Source organism: Podarcis melisellensis (assembly GCF_964234715.1).
Source record: "Podarcis melisellensis genome assembly, chromosome: 8".
Lineage (NCBI taxonomy): Eukaryota > Metazoa > Chordata > Lepidosauria > Squamata > Lacertidae > Podarcis > Podarcis melisellensis.
In genome coordinates this window covers 26,597,079-26,617,567 of record NC_138540.1, presented here as the reverse complement: position 1 = coordinate 26,617,567, position 20,489 = coordinate 26,597,079, and the positions used below count along the sequence as shown (strand labels likewise).

General features: G+C 44.2%; 1 protein-coding gene across 7 annotated transcripts in view; it reads right to left on the bottom strand.

Moving 5' to 3' along the window:
- VWA5B1 (von Willebrand factor A domain containing 5B1) overlaps positions 1–20,489 on the bottom strand; it is a 65,044-nt gene that overhangs the window by 28,433 nt on the left and 16,122 nt on the right. For 3 of the 7 annotated variants that reach the window (XM_081923462.1, XM_081923461.1, XM_081923465.1), the window contains 8 exons: positions 16,153–16,312; positions 15,172–15,333; positions 13,995–14,217; positions 13,268–13,413; positions 11,814–11,945; positions 11,153–11,277; positions 6,867–7,043; positions 525–635 (listed from right to left, as the gene is read on the bottom strand). In XM_081923462.1, the coding sequence (XP_081779588.1) occupies positions 525–635; positions 6,867–7,043; positions 11,153–11,277; positions 11,814–11,945; positions 13,268–13,413; positions 13,995–14,217; positions 15,172–15,333; positions 16,153–16,291 (1,215 nt within the window). In that variant the 5' untranslated portion in view covers positions 16,292–16,312. Of the gene's footprint in view, positions 1–524; positions 636–6,866; positions 7,044–11,152; positions 11,278–11,813; positions 11,946–13,267; positions 13,414–13,994; positions 14,218–14,956; positions 14,998–15,171; positions 15,334–16,152; positions 16,313–20,489 lie in introns of those variants that run through there. The other 4 variants (XM_081923464.1, XM_081923466.1, XM_081923463.1 and 1 more) reach the window with 3 other exon arrangements.

Below are 20,489 nucleotides of genomic sequence, written 5' to 3'. Positions count from 1 at the left end.
TTCAACAACATCTGGGACCCACAGGTTGAGAAAGGCTGCCTTATGGGCTTCAAAGAGGCATCTGGTTGGCTAGTGAGAAAAGGTTGCTGGACTAAATGGGCCATTGGCCTGATCCTGCAGGGAACTTCTTACGCTCATATAAGAAGAGAGAACTGGGGGAGGGGGGCGGATAACTCATCTCTCATCAAGATCAATGAGATAGATGAGAATTAGATGGGGGAGATAGCATCATGTGGATAAGTTCAACATTGAGATCATAAGAAATTTACTCTCACGGGCCTAATCTACACACAGTGAACTGGTTCCAGAAAATCCTGTTCATTCTTCAGTGAGTGGAGGGTGATAGACCTAGTTGAGGGGGGTGTGATGAAGGAGGAAGATCCAGCTAGCAAGTCCCTACTGCTCCCTTACCATGTGAAACTTTGAAGGGAATTACGGAGTCACCACAAAGTCTGTTCATGATGGGTTAAGATCTCTGAGGAAAAGAAGATTTAAAATAGAAGAGACAGAAAGCGTTCCCTCACCTCGCAGTAGGTCTGGCTGGAAGGAAACAAGGCCTTGAAGGTCGATCCAAATCCAATGATATTGAATAAACACGTTGGCATCAGACTCTTCAGAATGACCAGGAGGGCATCCTGGCGAAGGGAAGAAAGGAACAGAAAGTCAGGACTTCTGCTTGGTAGCAGCATATATGTGGTCCTATTTTTCCCAGAAGTAAAGTCCAGAGACAGCTTTAGTTTCCTTTCGGGAAGAAAAGAAAATAAGGAGTGGAAACTTAACAAGACAAATAGCGGCTGAGGGGTCTGCAAACCAAGTCCTTTGAGGGAGAGTTGAAAGAGCTGGGAATGTTTAGTCTGGAGAGATGAAGATTAAGAAGATCATGCTTTTCAGCTACCTGAATGGCTGTCTTGCTCCAGAGTGGAAACTGCATTTCAGCAGAACATTAGTAGAGGGCTCTTAATGTTGAGGACTTTTCCTGTTAAGTTGTGGGCGAACATATCAGACGACACAGCGATACTTTAGACAGCTCTTGTTTATTCACAGGCCAGAACAGAACTGAACTGAAGGGTTCAGCCAACCTGCTTATATAGACCTCAACTACAAAGCAACAGTAACAACTTCCAGTAACTATCCAATCACTGAACGTCACTTTCAATTCCTTATTTGCATATGCGGACCTGAGTGAAACTATCTACAGTATCCCCCTGCTGGCCCAGGGTGAGAACTTCAGTACATAAGTTTCAGCAGGGAAATGGGCTCCTTCAAGAAGCAGTAGGCTCTCACAATCACACACACACACACACCAGCATGACAGCAGGCTGCCCACTTCCCTGAGCAGTGAGAAATTCTGGGGACCAGCACAGCTAAGGGAGCTAAGGCTTTGATTCCTTCGAATCAAAGAGCAGTGGAGATTGATGGCGTCCTTACGATATTTGTTTTATTTGCAAGTCCTCCCCTTTCAGCCAGCTTGCAGTGCTGCTGTTTTCCTGGATTCCTATGCTCCTTTTACACTGCATTGCCCATTGCATTATGTAACTGTGACCTTTTGATCAACATAATGCCACGTCACACCAGAAATTTAAGAGGCATAAAAAAGTACGGCGGAAGACAACCATTAATTCCATCGCATGAAATCATGATGCAAAACTCCCAGGATTTTCTGGGTTGCAAATAGATAGATTCCTCTCCCCCTCCCGGATGATAACACAGAAATTAGCACCAAAGTTCTACAAGATTCCACTAGTAGTTTGCTGGAAAAGTCAGCAAACCTTTTCAGCAGGGGGCCGGTCCACTGTTCCTGTGACCTTGTGGGGGGCCAGACTATATTTTGAAGAAAAATAAAGAACGAATTTCTATGCCCCACAAATAACCCAAAGATGCATTTTAAATAAAAGGACACATTCTACTTGTATAAAAACACACTGATTCCTGGACCATCCGCGGGTTGGATTTAGAAGGTGATTGGGCCGGATCCGGCCTCTGGGCCTTAGTTTGCCTACCCATGTTTTAGACCCTGGGCTAGGGACTGGTGAATCTGCCAGTTTCAGTTGCTCTCAGTTTCTTATTTTCCCAATCTGAAGTCCAATTCTCCACTTTTCAACATCAAGTTGTGCTTTTTAGCATTGTCTGTCACTTTAGGGGGTCCTGCAACAACAGAATTGTGGGATTTGGCCCTAAGGTCTAAAGTTAGGTGACCCTGAGTTTTGCAGTCTTAGAAGGGCCCCTCTCTTTACAGTGGTACCTCGGGTTACAGACTCCGCTAACCCAGAAATAGTACCTCAGGTTAAGAACTTTGCTTCAGGATGAGAACAGAAATTGCGCAGCAGCAACAGAAGGCCCCATTAGCTAAAGTGGTACCTCAGGTTAAGAACAGTTTCAGGTTAAGAACGGACCTCTGGAATGAATTAAGTTCTTAACTCGAGGTACCACTGTAGTTGGTAAAGTGTTTTATTTCCACTTAATTCAAAATGTGTTCTGCTCTGCAGGGTGAGATCCTGGATTTCTGCCCTGGAGGTGCCATGGCCTCCCAAGCAGCAGCCCTGCAGACAAATTACTACCCCACCCGGGAACAACCCAGGGCCAGGGTGATTTGTTTAAAATGATATTCCAGACTATTCTCAAGAACATATTCCTGCATTGCAGAGGGTTGGACTAGATGACCCTTGGGGTCCCTTCCAACTCTACAATTCTATTATTCTATGACTCCAGGAGAACCCAAAGTGACAGACACATTCACAGTCATTCAACAGCAGATGCTCCACATCAAGCTCACACACTATTCAACAGGGTCCCCTCCTGAGCTCTTCCAAGAGATGTAGATAAATAGACAGGCTAACAAGGAAGATTAAAAATTAAATACATACAAGGTGAATCATTGTCAGCTATTTACTCACCTTCAAAGGTATTTTTCTCCCTAGCACCAGAACATGTTTCCACCCCCACCCCCCTTGGGAGTTTAAGAAACAAATCTAGATTTCTGATTTCCATTCAGGGAGCTGCCATTAGCAATACAAAGAGACAATGGGTTTCCGCTGCACCCAAAACCATTATTCCACCCACCCAGGCATAATCTTGTTTATATGAAGATAATATTCCCTTCAGGCGACCCATTTCCAATCTTGCTGTTCATAAACAGAAATTACACTTTCCTCAGACTAGACAAGGTTGCCTTCTCCCTCCCTCCTCTGCTGCTTCTGAATGCACAACACAACAAAACCTTAGCAGGCTCAGCCTGCTGCAAAGTTGCTCATTTTAAGCTGAGTTGAAAAGCTCCGTGATGGAGCACCTGCTTTCTGTACAGGAAGTCCCAGGGCTTTTTTCAGCTGGAACTCACCAGAACTCAGTTCCGGCACCTCTCAGGTGGGCGCATGGCCATAATGTCCCACTCTTCCTTAGGACGTCCCTATTTTCACTGGAGAAACGTTGAAGGGTGTGGAGTTATGCGACCCCCAAGCCAAGGAGATAACCTTTAGAAGACATCTGAAGGCAGCTCTGTATAGTTTTATTATGTTTTCATATATGCTGGAAGCTGCTCAGAGTGGCCAGGGAAACCCAGTCAGATGGGAAGGGTATAAATAATAAAATTGTTGTTGTTCTTGTTGAACAGGACATCCCTATTTTCATCACAGAATTGTTGAAGTAATATTAGCTGGTAATATTAGCTTGAAAAACCAAGGATTGAATGAGGGATCTTCTGCCTATAAAGCATCTCCTTTGCCACTGATTGCCCATATATGTTGCCCATATATGTTGGAAGCTGCTCAGAGTGGCTGGGGCAACTCAGTCAGATAGGCAGGGTATAAATGTTATAAATAATAAATAATAATATTTATGAAGCTCCTATTTTCATCAATGTTGGAGGGTATGCAGGGCTGGCTGGCAACCCACCAACATTTTTGTTGTTGTTTTGTCGTTTAGTCGTTTCCAACTCTTCATGACCCCATGGACCAGAGCACGCCAGGCCCTCCTGTCTTTCATTGCCTCCCGCAGTTTGGTCAAACTCATGTTTGTAGCTTCGAGAACACTGTCCAACCATCACGTCCTCTGTTGTCCCCTTCTCCTTGTGCCCTCCATCTTTCCCAACATCAGGGTCTTTCCCAGGGAGTCTTCTCTTCTCATGAGGTGGCCAAAGTATTGGAGTCTCAGCTTCACGATCTGTCCTTCCAGTGAGCACTCAGGGCTGATTTCCTTAAGAATGGATAGGTTTGATCTTCTTGCAGACCATGGGACTCTTGAGTCTCCTCCAGCACCATAATTCAAAAGCATCAATTCTTCAGCGATCAGCCTTCTTGATGGTCCAGCTCTCAGTTCCATACATCACTACTGGGAAAACCATGGCTTTAACTATACGGACCTTTGTTGGCAAGGTGATGTCTCTGCTTTTTAAGATGCTGTCTAGGTTTGTCATCGCCTTTCTCCCAAGCAGTAGGCATCTTTTAATTTCGTGACTGCTGTCAACATCTACAACCTCCATATAAATAGGTTTCCCTCCTGGAAGCAAGCTACAGGCGCCCCAAAGCTCTTGCTCTTCATGGGTACAGCTAGTTGGCCAAGCTTCCTGGGTGCTCCAAGTGCAGCAGAAAATGGCTGAGGGAGCTATGGTTCAGAGAGAAAGCGAGAGAAACACCACAACACAGACCCACACCCTAAGCACACACATATTCACAACACACAGAGGCCCCTGTTCTCCATAAGGTAGGCGTTTCCCAATCAGGAAACCTCCCATGCGTCATTTGTTCAGTCACATAAATGCCGCTTCCAGTGCGCCGCTTGGCAAGAGGAGCGAGCGAGTGCCAAAGCCCCAAACCTGAACTATTCCACCCGTTTTGACTTTGTTCAGCATGGAAGAGCTATCAAGAGTGCTCAGCTGTGGCTGAAGGAGCACATTAAACAACATTATATGCCATTGTCAGGATGACAGAGCAGAATCCCTGAAGAATAATTAAGAAGTCACTTAGCTGAATGAAGGACAAGGAAAAGGAGACCTCCCTGCGTCTTGAATGAGGGATTGATGCACTGACGATGAGTCACCGCTTTGAAGGAGAGTAAATAGCTGCAGAACTTTACCCTCCATTTTCCTAGCTGGGTGGGTGACGTGGGGAAGGGGATGACGTGGGGAAGGAATGTGCTGATAACAGGGGGTAAAACAAACTATTTTGATTTTCCCATTTATATTTCTGCTTTATGAGAAGGCCAGCAATCATATGAGCAGGGTGCTTATGCTTTCCAAAAGTGAAAAGAATACACAACTTCTAAATATCTGAAAGTTTTGTAATGCCTGCATCGCTGGTTCAATGCCTGTGCAACACCTGAACTTCAGCCTTGTTGCTCATTCAACGTACAGTCCTGGCTTAGCTGTGTATCACTTCCCATCCAACAATGCAGACCTGGTTTAATTTTATTCCCCAACACAAACCTGGCTTAACTGTGCATTGTTCCAAATTCAACAGCACACAGCCAGTTTAACTGTCCATCGATGCAGACCTGGTTTAATTGCATTTTACTCCCCCTTTCAACAGCAGCACAGAGCCCATTTAACAGCACAGGCTTGGCTTAACTGTGCTTCGCTTCCCATTCAACAGCACATGCCTGATTTAAATGTGCATCCATTCGTCAGATTTTCCTTAACTGTACACCATTCCCAGCCCAATGGCACAGGCCTAGCTTAATTACAGGGCTAATCCGGATTTGCACTTGCGTATTCCTCAACTGTCCTGATTCAATTGGGACCTCCCATTTTGGGGGTCTTGTGCAGGCCATATGACTCACACGATAACATGGCCCCAGAAAACAGGAATCCCAGTTTTCTGCTGCAACACGTTGGAGGGTATGCACTTGTCCCATGCTTAGAAAGCATGATATTTTTTTTACCAATTTTGCAGAACTGGTAAAAAAAATAATACGTAGCTTGGCTTCTCTCCAAAATCAAGGAGGGAGAATGGAATGTGTGTGTGGAATCTGTGTGGATAAATTCTACATTTTCTGGAAATTCCACCTGAAACTGTCTGAAAAGCGTGATAACGATATAATAAAGTAACAAAACTAAACACAAACACATTTTAATAAAAGCAATCGCTTGAGGCTGCAGCTATCAGCCGTCGCCATGAGAACGGGGCCGGGAACACAGTGACGTGCAAACAGGGCCACCAAGATCTCCTTGTGTGTTTGTTCATGTTTTCAGCTTCCCTTCCTCTCTTATCTCTGAATTAATCTGGTGGCTCTCAGGGAAAGAAAAACGCAGAAAGTTTGATTAGCCTTTACGTGTCGATGCAGCTGCAGTCTCTGGATGGATTGATCTAGAGGATGAATTGGATTTCAATAAAAGGAAAAGACTTTGCACTGCTGAGTCTTTTAAAAAAAGACTCAAGAACAATTATCTAAGGTACAGTTAGGGAGCCCCAGGCCCAGGGGGCAATGTGGCTCTCCAATTCGCTCCATCCTGCCCTCCAGGTCACACACACACCCTCCTGGGCCACCCCTCTTCTCCCCAGGCCACCTCCCCTTACCACCCCTGTTTTGCACCCTCTAAGTATTTACACCAGTCGGGAAAGCATTTTGAACTTCAATAATGCTTGCTTGCTTACTTACCTGGGTGGGAGACACAGAGAGCCATTGTATCTCTAATTTGCTTTTAAGGGAGATGGTTGTCAGAAGGTTGCCTGCTCCCTGCCATTAACTGCCCCATGCTCCTTTCCACACACTCTGCATTAACTTCCAGCATGGAAAACTGTCACCAGAGGGCCCCTGCTAAGCACTGCATCGTGTGGCAACTCAATTTTCTACCCAATTGCCCAGTGAAACTAGAAGGCATTCACAAACGAATGCCCTTCCCACTCTACATGCAAGAATCAGGTAGCCATGCACACCTTGACACGGTTGATGTTCACACCACTCATACTCCCACTGCGGTCCACGAGAAAGATGAATTCTCCGTGGCTCTTCCTGAGGTTAGGTTGGACCGTCCTCAGATCAGGACAGAAGTTCAACATGATCACTGGGTGGTGAGGGATGTCCTTGTGGAGCCGCTTCCTGATGATTTCTGTCTGCAACAACCAACAAGAAAATCAGTACAGGCTGTTGTTGCCTTTCATTTAAAAGCAAGCAAGCCAGTTTTATTTCTTAGAACGGTGGGTCCTTTTCATAAATTAGAATCCTGGAGCACTTCCCCTTATAACCTAGGGTTCATCCACACTTTCACTTGGCCTGCATTTCCCCCCCCCAACCTGAGAACTTTTCTTGTTCTGTGGCTGTGCCTTGCGAAGATCTGATCTTACTCACTGAACTGGATCTTACCAGATGCGTGTAAATCTGAAGAGAGATTTTGCTTAACTAAGCTTCCATTCAGTGGGTAAGATAAGGTTTTGGCAAGGCACAGCTGTGGAATAATGAGATAAAAGCTGGGGAAATGAATTGGTATACAATATGATCAAAACAGAGGTCAAGGAAATGTGGGGATGAGCCCTTATTCTCAGCGGCCTTTATACCTTTCCTATTCCCCCTTTCTCGTCTCTCTCTTTTTCTTTTTTCTATGCTGTTCTTTATCTTATATACCCTGTTGTTGTTTAGTCGTGTCCGACTCGCTTTTACTGTTATTAGTTTTACTTCTACACACTTCTTTTCCATTAACTCCTCATTTTCTCTGTATGTGTGTGTGTGTGGGGGTGTCTTTTGTATTTCTTTATATTAACATGATTCCTAACGGATTGATTGAGATAATTATCTATGTAATCACACCCAATGAAATGTGTCATTGCTTCTCTCCATTTGTCTTCAACTTTTATTATATAAATACCCGCTCCCCCCGCCACACCCCATGAAAAAGCAATGATGAGACGTTATGAAGATATCAGAACTGCATGATGTTATGAAAACATTTATCTGAGCTTTTAAAAGGAAATAAAGGTGGGATTTGTTTAATAGGATGTATTGTGTCATGACCGATATGCATGTACCCATCAGACTGCTTCCTCTCTCAGCAGCCACTTGGTAGCAACCATTCCATCAGGCTGGAAGAGACAGAGAAGAGAAGCAGAACATTTCATCAGCCCAGTTGAGAAGCCAGTGATATGGGGCTCCTCTCCTCTTCCTTAAACTGTTTATTATTTTTTTGCTTTTTGTATTATTTGAAACTCTAATAAATTTTTTTTTAAAAAAACTGTTTATAATTTAATGGTCATTACTAGAGCTTTGTAACTAAGAACTAGTGCCCGAATTCACTTTTCCTCCTCAATCCCTTCTAGGGTTGCCATATTTCAAAAAGTGAGAATCTGGACACAAAAGTTGAGCTCTCTTTTTTTTGGCAAAGTTGTTGAGCCTTCCCACCCACCCCTTTTTGAGCTTTGTTTTGCACAATGTGAAAAAAAAAGAAGTTTTGAGCTTTTTAAAGGGGAATTTGCTGAAATCTACACTTCCAACATGAGTTGCTATATGTCCAGATTTTCCCAGACATTTCAGCGATTTCTGCCCGGACGAGGGCCAAATCCCAGCTATGTACGGGAAATTCCAGGTGTATTGCAACCCTAACTTTCCTCTTGTGCCATGTCTAAGGGCAGGGCCTCTGTTATTATTGATTTTAGTGAGTTGGTCTCAGAGTCTTCTTTTGGCTGAAGAGTGTAGGCAAACATTTCCCGCACTGCTAGCCTTGGAAGTATTGGAACTCAATAGTGCAGCTGTTCTGCCAAGAATAAAATGTGTTTCTGCTTAATCATCTGAGTCCCCCTGTGCCTTGAATTGGGAAAGACATTTGCATGGGTTCTTATTAACACCCTCAACCCATTATCCAATTATGGTATAAACTAACAAAAGCTCATTAGTTGCCCACTGTTTCCCCAGGATGTTTGTCCCACGTAATCCCACTAGCTAACGAGTATTTGCATAACACGCCAAAGACAGGAGCTTAATTACAATTTCCAACCGACATTCTGAAACTTAATATTTTAAAGAAAGGAAGGAACTCCAACAGAGTCTTGTGGAGGCTGTTTGCCACCAGAAATCGCTCCATTTGCTGCTTTCTTGAATATCGTCAACTGGGCACCTCACAAGCTGCTGAGTGTAATAGGATCACTTTTCCTATTCAATGCACATTGATTTCACTAGCTATTCCACCATAACATAATGGCGGACTTTGTTGAAAGCCTTACTAAAAATCAAGATACGCTACATCCACAGTATTCCTGAAATATACTCGGAGTCGAGTGTGGATTTCATGCTCTTTATTCAGCTCATAGTAGTGAGGAATGAAAGTTCCCCCCAAATATCTGCTTTATATACATTATTTACACAATGGGCCGCACGTGATTGGCTAATTCTGGGATTCTCCTATAGGCCAATCAGGTTGCGGATTCACTTCCACCTGGAGCTGGATTGGGTGGCTCCTGCGGACCAATCATACTGCTGCATTGTTCTAGGACCAATCAGACTGCTGCATTCTGGACCCTATTGTTCTAGGACCAATCAGACTGCTTTCTTTTGGATCCTATTCAACTCAGTACATAACAATTCCCATGATCCACCAAGTTAGAAACAATCAAAAAGGAAAAGAAGAAAAGATTCATCTGGCATGACTTGTTTTTGAGAAACCCATGCTGGGTCTTAATAATCATAGGATCCTTTTCTAAATGCTCACAGACTGTTCAATTATCTGTTCTAGGACCTTTCTTGATACTGTGCTGATGTCAAACTCATAGGTTGATAGTTTCCTGGGTCCTCTCCAACACCATTTGTGCACCTCCAGTCTGCAGGGACCTCAGCTGCTGGATCAGGCCAAAGGCCCATCCCGTTCAGCATCCTGTTCTCACACTACCAGTCAGGTGCCCCAATGGGAACCCTGCACAACAACAACCACAACAACAACAACAACAACAACTCTCCCCACCTGTGATTCCCAGCCACTGGCACCCAAAGGCATCCTGCCTCTACATAGCCACTGAGGCTTGTAGCCATTCATAGCATTCTCTTTTATAAATATGCAAGTTGCTGGCTGTCACTGCCTCTTGTGGGGGCAGGTTCCATAGGCTGACTGTATGAAGAAGTAATTTATTTTGAATATCCTGAACCTCCCAAGATTCTGCCTCTTTCTTGGAGGTCTCTTGAGTTCTAACACTATGGAGACAGGGAGAAAATCTTTTCTCTGTTCCCTTTCTTTGCAGCCACAGAAGTGCAAATACCTACACTAGTGGCCAGAATTGTGGAAACCTTTTGGGAAAAGTGTATTCCCAAGGTTTGGTGGCTCATAACACCACTTTGTTTTTTAGTAATACCATAATATTATGTATCAATGGAAAGAGAACTTAATGAAGAATGTAATGCAACAAAGTTTGTTCAGTTATCTGTATTCTATCAAAAGTTATAGCCAAATAACCAGAAAAGGGATGCACAATTTGCTTAGGTTAATATGCAGTAGTTTTCCTTCATTTGAATGCAGCCATTAGCCATTAGCATGACTGTGTAAAGAGAGCCAACTAGGTGTTATGAGCCATCAGACCTCGGAAACACACTTTTTCCAAAAGGTTCCATAAAGCTACTAGTGTAGCTACCTGCTTTCTATAGTGGCCAACCAGATGTTTCAAGGAAGTCACAGGCAACACTTGGGGGAAACACCCCTCCCCTGTTATTTCCCCACTGGGAATTCAGGGGCATGCTGCCCCAGAACATGATGTACCTGGGTCATAGAATTGTAGTTGGAATGGACCCTGTGGATCATCTGGTCCAACACGCTGCAATTGTGAGAATATGAAGCCATCCCATACGGGGTTCGAACCTGCAACCTTGGCGTTCTCAGCACTGCACTCTAACCAACAGAGCTATGAGCAGAAGTGGTGAGCCTGTGGGCCCTCCAGGTTGTACAACCAGCCAAGCTAGCATGACCAATGTTCAAAGTTGATGGGAGTTAGAGTCCATCAACATATTGAGGGCTGCAGCTAAGCTCCCCAAATTGTAATGAAAGCTATCAATACCCATCCAGACCTCATTTCCTCAATGAATTTGGGCCAAACTGCATACCATCATGGGTGCAAATCATGCTTATCGCTGGCTGCTTCTCAGAATGGTTTAAGAGTCAATCTCGCTCTTCCCAGGGAACTCTGAGAACTGTAGCTATGTGAGGCTGGTGTAGAAAATGGAGGGAAGACTGGCTCGCTCTTCTGCCCCTCACCTTTCTCTCTGCACTTGCATCTTTCTTGGTCCCTTTAATGAAGTCATTCCGCCCCTTCAGGTGCTGCTCATATTCCGCGGGGGACATGTCACCCTCTTCCATTAATACATGGGGCATGTGAGGCTCTGGAACGGAAAGGAGATTGGGAGAGAAAAAGAAAAGGTCAGGTTTGCGGAATCTACTTTGTGATTTTTCTAGAACTTTGAGATCCACTGTTAACAGGAGCTGGGGGCACAGAGAACAGGGTGGGGGGGTGGGGATGCTTTTTTCAGCCAGAGGATAGAAGAAGATGGGTAGAATGTCTGTATAAACTAGTCCACTGTACAAAGGGTGGAATAACCAACCTCCTATAACCAACATGCTTAAGTCTAATTAATGCATGAAGGGGTTAAGACCATAGAGTAAGCTGTCCTGCCAGGCTCAGCTCTCCTTAGGAGGGACTAGGTGCAAGGTACATTTTTAACAAGCCACCCCCAAAATGACAAATGCAGAGGCAAGATTGGATCGGCAATTTACCAGGGACTGGAAACTATGGACTGTCCCTGGTTAGGTGGAGCATATTCAAGATGTAATGTTTCTTGCACTGTCTAAACAGAGAAGGAGGGATCTCTGGGATGGGGAAGCCCCAGAAGTCAAGAGATAGCAAGCATGGCCCACCTACCGCTTGGATGAATCAGGATCTCCACGGGTCGGTCAAAAGTATGTTTATTGGCCAGTGTGATCACAATGCTCTTGGCAGATCTGGCTGAAGGAGCGGCATCTGCGCGGATCTCGTGCGTCGGGCTTTCAACTCCTAGTTGGGGAAGCCATTGTGGGAAATATGATGGAGAACCCCAAAGAACTTGAGAAGAGGTACGTGTGTGTGTGGGTGGGTGTGTGGGTGGGTGTGTGGGTGGGTGGGTGTAGGAGCCATTGTGGAGTAGTGGTTAGAGTGTCAGACTAGAACCTGGGAGACCAGTGTTCAAATCCCCACTCAGCTATGAATCTCGTTGGGCAATCTTGGGCCAGTCACTGTTTCTCAGTCTAACCCACCTCACAAGGTTGTTGTGCGAAGATGAATCTGGAACCCGGAAAACTTTGAGTTTGGAGAAAAGGTGGGCATATAAATGCAATCGTAAGTAACAGCAAACTCATGCACTGCTACGCTAAAAAGCAGGATGGTAATTGATTTTAATACTGCTACTTTTCAACAAAACGTTTTCAACATGTTTGCTGTAGCCCTACTGAAGTGTAACTATACTAAACTCAAACTGAACTATGTTACAGAAGTCATGCCTGCTTCACTCCTCCCCAACTTTTACCTCAATAAGAGCCATGGTCTGGCTTAGCGTTATGTGTTGTTGGTTTATTTCCAAACAAAACCATGAGCTGTGAACCAAGGTTTATTCTTTGCTTAGCACTTATGATTTGTTCGAGGGAAAACAAACCATAAGCCTAGGTCTGGACATAGTGCTAAGCCAGACAATGGCTTAACTTCCAGCCGGGCAGCAGAAAAAGTTGGTGTGAGGTGTAGGAACCTTAATTTTTAATCCCTTGCACCAACACCACACACGAAACCATAGTCTAGTTTGACTATGAGTGAGGGAAAGGGCTGTAGCTTAGTAGCAGAGAACCTGTTTTGTACTCAGAAGACCCCAGGTTCACTCTCTGGTAAGGTTGCCATATTTTGAAGAGCAAAAAACCCAAAGAGGACACGTTTGCCAACTTCTACTTTTAACTATGGACCACTATGATGATTCCACCCATGAAAAAGAGGATGTGTCCTGGTCAAAGAGGACATATGGCAACCTTGTGAAATCAGCTGGGAAAGAATCCTCACTGAAACTCTGAGAACTCTGCCAGTCAGTGTAAACATTACTGAGCAAGGTGGGCCAATGATCTGACAACTTCCAGTTGCTTAGATTGGAGGAGTCGGCCACAGAGTAGCAGCACTGAGAACCAGAACTCACCATTGTCCCACAGAGCAGAGGTGGTGAACACAATGCCCTCCAGACTACAACTCCCATCATCTCTGACCATTGTCCATGTTGTCTGGGGGCTGATAGGGGTTATAGTTCTATACCAAGTGGATGTTAAAAAATGTTCCCATCCCTGCCCGCTTTTATATAGACTTACCTGCAAGTAAGCACGGTCCTCTGATCTCCAGGTAGAAACTGAACTCGTACTCAGTAGGATTCGTCGCTTCCGTTTCCAAAAGCCGAGCCAGACAGAATTTTCCGGGCTGATCCGGAGTAGCAACACCACAGTAGTGTCTGTCTCTGCTAAGAAGGAGGTGATTTGTAAAGGGAATGCTAAAACGCAACTTTCAGTTTTTGCACAGGCCCATCTAAAGGACTTCAAAATTCCCATCCAAAATCCTCTCTGTATTTTTGAGTCTTGAACAATCTGGGCTTTCCTTAAAAGCAGAAGCAAAAGTCCTGTTCCTTGTTATACCTCTAAACTTTAGATAGCATGGAGAGCTACCTATTCCCCTCACAGAGCTATAATTCCCAGAGTTCCCTGTGAAGAAGGATGGATTGTCAAACCACTCTGAAAACTGTAGGTTTGTGAGGGGAATGGGGTCTCTGAACAGCTCTCTGCACCTTTAACAAACCAGAGCTCCCAGAATTCCTTGGGGAAGCCATGGCTGTGGAGAGGGGTATCATAGGGCTTTCAGTGTATGCTGCGCATGTAACTTAAGAGGCACACATAAGGCTCCCAGGTGATTCTGCCATAGTGTCCCTTCAGGCCATGCTATAAAGCCTTGGCAGCTTTGCCCTAGGATGTGGCAATGTTGTTCCTCCCTCCCTCTTGTAGCGCTAGCTAAACCCATCAAGAGCAATATTTCATGTCGGTCCCTTACAATCGAAGGTGGTGCCCAGAGATGGCAGCAATGGCATCTGTGCTATTCTGGGGGACCTTAGGGACACACACAGCTGGAAGAAGGACCCTCACAGCACCGCTGGGAAGGGTCTGCAGCTCTGAGGAGGTACTGATGCAGATGGAGACATTTTCCTGAGGAGGAACGATGCCCAAATTGGCCACAAAGACGATCCTCTCCAAATCCTCATCTAGCACAATACGTCCTGTGTAAAAGAAAAGAAATGACAAGATGTCAAAACATTCATATCCCCAGCAACCCCACCCATCTCTCTATATAAGGGTTGCCATGGTCTAGTTTTCAGAAGTCCTAACTACCACTAGCAATGGGTGAATCTCTCCATTTTGGTTACTCTCATTTTCTCATGTTTTCAATCTTAAGTTCAGTTCTTCATATTTCCAAACCAGGTTGCTTTAAAAAAAAAAAAGCCTCCAAATAGACATAGTTCTTGCCTAGTATAAACGTTTTTGTCAAGCAATTTCAGCCTAATATACAACATTTTTGTATGCTGTGTTCATTAATATCCTCTTTTTAATGTGCATACTTTATCTTACTGTATGCATTTTGGTATGCCACATCATCATTCACTATGAAAAAGTGTCCGAGCAGCTTATGAAAAGACAATATTAAGAATAATGCAAAACCAAAGCAATATTTTTCAGTAACGCAATTTCAGTACACCCATTTTGATCCTAGTCTGTATGTGTATTGGACTTGATTATTTGTTTGCTTTGAATGTATGTACTGCTTGCTGATATTTTCATTGTTAAATTGCTTTGGGATGCCTTAGGGCAAGTGATTCATAAATGATACAAATAAATAACTCTCTGTGTAAAGGAATTCTACCCTGCACAGGACTGGGGCACTGTCAGATTGGGGAGTGGCAGGGGGGGGGGAAATTCTCTTCAGTTTTCAGGAAGGGTTTGCTGTTTACTTTACTTGACCTTTCAAGGTGGCCAAAGGTATTCTGTTCCCCCTCATTTGCTTTTAAAACTTTTTTCCCCTTAGAAAACTGGTAGAAGGCTGTTTTTGCCACTTCCCAGATAAGGGTGGCACTTGGCTGCCACTGCCACCTTGTGGCCTGGAGGGTCTACACCCTCACCAAGAGTTGCTACCATCTTAGATGTGGTTGTATTTTCCTCACAAATAATTCTCTCACCACCTTCGTCCAGGGCCCTGCCATTGGGGAGGCTGCAGCAGTCAACGTAGCAGTCGTCAATTCTGGCCTTGTCTTTGATTTGCACGGTCACAACCCGTTCAGAAACCATCGCCTCAAAGCCAACCACAGTTGTGTATTCATCCAATGGGTAGACAAAGAGCCCTGCCAATGGGAAGCATCCTTTCAGGAGACATAATGCTTATGCCTGGGGTCAAAGGTCATTGGGGCTGGGGGTGGCTAAGGCAAGGAATCTCACACCTGGGAAACAAATCTGACCCTAGGGACGTTCTCCTCCAGCAACATCCCAGGCCAATGTTATGAGTCCCAAGGAGATGTCTTGGAGGGGCTGGTCAAACCAGGATGAGAGATGGGAGGAGTTGGACGATGACCCTAGGGAAGCTCTGCGGTCCCTTTCCCATCAGCTCCTGCACCAGTCTCACCTTCAGCACTGGATAAGCCACCTTCATAACTAGAACCCACCCCTGGAACAGCATCCCAGGAAGCACCTCACACCTAGCCTGGTCCATGGCAGTTGCTGACACCCCCTCTGTAACTTAGGTTGTGGAGGCGCCAGTACCAGCACGGACAGACAGATCATACCCAGCCCAGTCAAAGGAGTTCCTGTTTGGTTGCCCAGCACAAAGAAACATTCTGCTTGCTGCACTGAACTTGCGTCCACCCCAGTCCTAGGTACAGGGGCCAAGGCGACATGTTGCTTGCTGGGTCAGCATCTTAGCAGATTTAGCCACGTGAGATTCCAGAGTCTGGATCAGCTGGGTTCCTGACGTCACCACTAACACCGGGTATGCTAACAGGGATGGGGCAGGTGGCAAACTGAAGGACGCCTTGCTGTGGGTCTCCTCAGAGAGGCTTGCCTCATTAGACCCTTTAGGAAGCCTCTCCCATGTGGACACATATCACCTGAGACAGATTAATAAGTCTCGAGTACGGACATAGTTGCACATTCCCTCTGTCTCTTACCTTCAAAGGGGTGGGTCTCCGAGTTGCTGTAGGTGAGAGAGGCCGTCATCCCAAAAGCATAGCCACTGACACAAGAGGTCACCTCAGAGGCCGCGAGAGGGAGAGCAGAGTTGGTCATCCGGTTGATGAGCCCCGGCATGGTGCTAATCGTCTCTCCAGACTGGAGCAGGGTGGGAAACCACAGTAACAGTCAGATTGTTAGCTTTTTTTTCTTGGCAACTTAACTCGAAGATTTATAGGGGCTGAGGAATGCTGGCAGCCTGCTCCTGCTTGGGGGACTAATTGTTAACACCTGCCTGAGGGACACCACCCAGAGATACTTGCTTACAGAATCGCTCCTTCATGACAGGTGTTAGGCCAGGCCAATGGCCCATCTAGTCCAGCATCTTGAAACCTTCATTTTGGATGTGTTTCCTGATTGGTGGTTTCAGACCCTCCAATGAAAATAGGGACACCTATTTACTATCTTTTAGTAAAAAAAACCCAGAGGCATTCCTTTTAGGTATAATCACAAATGATATTCCTGACAATCAAAGGAAAGTATGCCTCTATGCGACAACAGCTGCCAGGATGCTCATAGCAAAAAATTGGAAAGGGAGAAAAATTCCATCAATGAAAGAATGGCAAATCAAATTTTGTGAATATATAAATCTGGCAAGACTCACAGCATTCATAAGGGGACAATCGGACCAAAAATTATTAAAAGAATGGGGATGTGCTAAAGAGTATATGAAAGAACATTGTTCTGGAGTAAGCATATTGGTATGTAATGAATGAAGCTTAGCAGGGTTAAAGAAAGAGAAAAAGGGTGTAAAAAGTATAAAGATAGATTAGTCAGAACAACTTAGAGTAAAAATTTCAAGGTCTTAGAACAAAGGAAGGAAGTCAATATGTGTATATGTATGTAATGATTAGATTAGAATGATGATGTGGTTTTCTTTGTAGATGTGAGTTTTTGTTTTGTTTTTGTGTTCTTTTTTCTCTTGGGTTTTTTCCTTGTTTGTATTGTTTCATTTTGGATTCAATGTGTGTAATTTTGTTGTAATTTTGCATTGAAAATAAAAAAAGAAAAAGAAAGAAAATAAGGACACCCTAAAATAGTAGTAGTAGTAGTAGTAGTAATAATAATAATAATAATAATAATAATAATAATAATAATAATAATAATAATAATAATTTTTTACCCCGTCCATTTGACTGGGTTGCCCCAGTCACTCTAGGCAGCTTCCAACATTTCTAAAAACATAATAAAACTATATGGGGCTGCCTTCAGATGTCTTCTAAAGGTTGTCTAGTTACTTATCACCTTGTCTCAAGGGTCACCTAACTCCATACCCTCCATACCCTCCATACCCATCATATCTGAAGAAGTGTGCATGCACACGAAAACTCATACCAAGAACTAACTTAGTTGGTCTTTAAGGTGCTACTGGAAGGAATTTTTTTTGTTTTGACTATGCCAGACCAACACGGCTACCTATCTGTAACTGAATCCATACCCTCTGACATTTCTTCAGTGAAAATAAGGATGTCCTACCATACCCTCCAACATTTCTCCAATGAAAATAGGAGCAACTCCTAAGAAAAAATGAAACATCCCAGGATCAAATCAGAAACTGCAATGACTTCTGTAAATCTGGGGCTGTTCCTGGAAAATAGGGGCACTTGGAGGATGTAGGATCAGCTTGTTTGGCATTTCAAATTGCAGGTAGCTTCCATTGACACCTTTAAGCAAATGACAATAAAAAGATATCACCCCAGTCAGTTCCATAATTCATTAAAATATGATCCACCAGGATGGTATCAGCAAAAAAAATTACAATCCATAAAATGCCACAGATTAACTGAGCAGCTCAGTCACACAGACATTCCAGCCTTTCTTGATTTAGATCAGAAAACCACTCATTAAACACATCAAATGGTGTGAACTTTGCCAAGCAATGTCTGAAATTAGGAAACAACTAAGTAAAGGGCCAGTAGCCCAAAGAGGCAAGACTACGTTAACACACATCAAATAGAAATACCTTTCCTGATTGACAGTTTCAGTCCTAAATGCGCTGTCCAGGGAGCAGTAAGCCACACTGAGCCGAATGAGACTTAATTACTTTTGAGCAAACATGTTTAGGATCTTTGCCCATGGGGCTAGGCTATGGGGAAATAAAGTGCTATATAAAGTTCTACATTGAGCCCATGGTTTTAATTTTGTTTCCTGCTGATTGTGAAAGAATTATGCCCCAGAGGCACAGAAGTGTACTAGAGAGGAAAAGATGGTAGTTTTAATTAAGCGCTACCATTAACTATGCCTGTTGCTGGTTTAAAAAAATAATTACTGGTAAGAAAATTCATATAATACGCTCATTCTGGGATTGAGCTACTTCGGGATTTGGCAGAGGCGTAATCAACTTTGCATAGTTCCCTTGATCAAAATTCTCCAGCCCTGGAAATTTAGCTTCATTTAGAATTCTAAACTTTTAACTCTGACATGCAAACTTTTCACGAAAAGTAAACTCAGGGCACAAAAGAGAATGCACCCATCCTGCATTCTTGAGTGGTACAAACCCTGGTTAGCAGGACTAACAGCTCCCTTAGATAGCTTCCTATTCATTTCAAGAGAGTTTGCACAAAGCAGGTTTGCTGTGAATCAAGGCCTTAATTCCATGAGTAGCAGCTTAAATCAGCCTACATTACGTTGCTGAAATGGAAACTGCTAACCAGAGGTGGATTTTTGTGTGTGAAAGGGCTGTGGACTCAGTTCAGTTTCTGGTACAAAAATCATAATTCTGTGCTCAGAATGCATTCAGAAGACCTCTCTGCTCTTTCTTTCTAACTCCAGACACCTTTGCAGATGGACCTGGTTCATAAAGATCTTGGGGTTCTAGCATAGGGAGCCCCCCGACTTTTAGTAAGCAATGCAAATGCGCTATAGATGAGCTATAGGCCCTGAGCTTGATCTAGCACATAAATCCTGCCCTTGATAACACTGATCCCTTTGGAAACCTTGCAAAATTAAGATGGGGAAGACAACTAAACTCAGTGGGTTGGATGCAATAGGTCCCAGGTTCAATCTGAAGCAGTTTAAGGCAAGACGGGGCAAGCCCTCTGTCTGACACCCCAAAGAGCCACTAGCAGCCACTGCAGAAAATACAGAGCTTAATGAACCCATAGCCTGTTTTTGTGCAATGCAAACAGAGGTATAGTGGTCAAAGGTTATGGGAGGGAGAGTTGAAGACCTATTACTATTTCCACATCAGGGTCCCAGCAGGGTCTCTGGCCCCCAAACCCTGGAGCTGCCCTATCAGCTTGAAAGGGGAACTTTCTTGCCACTGAGAATAATAATAATAATAATAATAATAATAATAATAATAATAATAATTTATTTATACCCCACCCATCTGGCTGGGTTTCCCCAGCCACTCTGGGCGGCTTCCAACAGAATATTAAAATACAATAATCTATTAAACATTAAAAGCTTCTCTAAACAGGGCTACCTTCAGATGTCTTCTAAAAGTCTGGTAGTTGTTTTTCTCTTTGACATTTGGTGGGAGGGTGTTCCACAGGGTGGGTGCCACTACTGAGAAGGCCCTCTGCCTGGTTCCCTGTAACTTGGCTTCTTGCAGCAAGGGAACCACCAGAAGGCCCTCAGCACTGGACCTCAGTGTCCGGGGTGAACAATGGGGGTGGAGACACTCCTTCAGGTATACAGGACCGAGGCCGTTTAGGGCTTTAAAGGTCAGCACCAACACTTTGAATTGTGCTCAGAAACGTACTGGGAGAAGAAGTCTTATCACTCTTTGTGTTGATTGGAGCCAATCAGAGTGAAAGGAGTTGAGTCAGCCACTGAGGATTGGCTCCTAGGGTCACTCTGGAGAAGGTGCGTAGGTTCTGTGTGCTCCAAAGTCAAGCATTCGGAACACTGAAAACACAAGGTGCTTCAATTTCAAGAGTACAATGGTACTTCAAGGGAAAACACGACTTAAGTCACTTCAGAAGGAGATATTGGAGCAAACAAAATCATTTCCCCGTGTATGTGCACAGAAAGCAGTAGATTGAGCTGAAAGGGCAACACATGGAGATCTGTGTTGATCATTGCAATGCATCCCTATGCTTGAAAAGTATAGAGCAGCAGTTCTCAACCTGTGAGTCCCCAGATGTTGTTGGACTACAACTCCCATCATCCCTGAGCTCTGGCCTTGCTAGCTAGGGGTGATGAGAGTTGTAGTTCAACAACATCTGGGGACCCACAGGTTGAGAAAGGCTGGTATAGAGGGTTCTCAAAGAAATGCTTACATCTATAATGTGCTGGTTGATTTCAAAATTTCAGCTTCACTTTGAGCTAA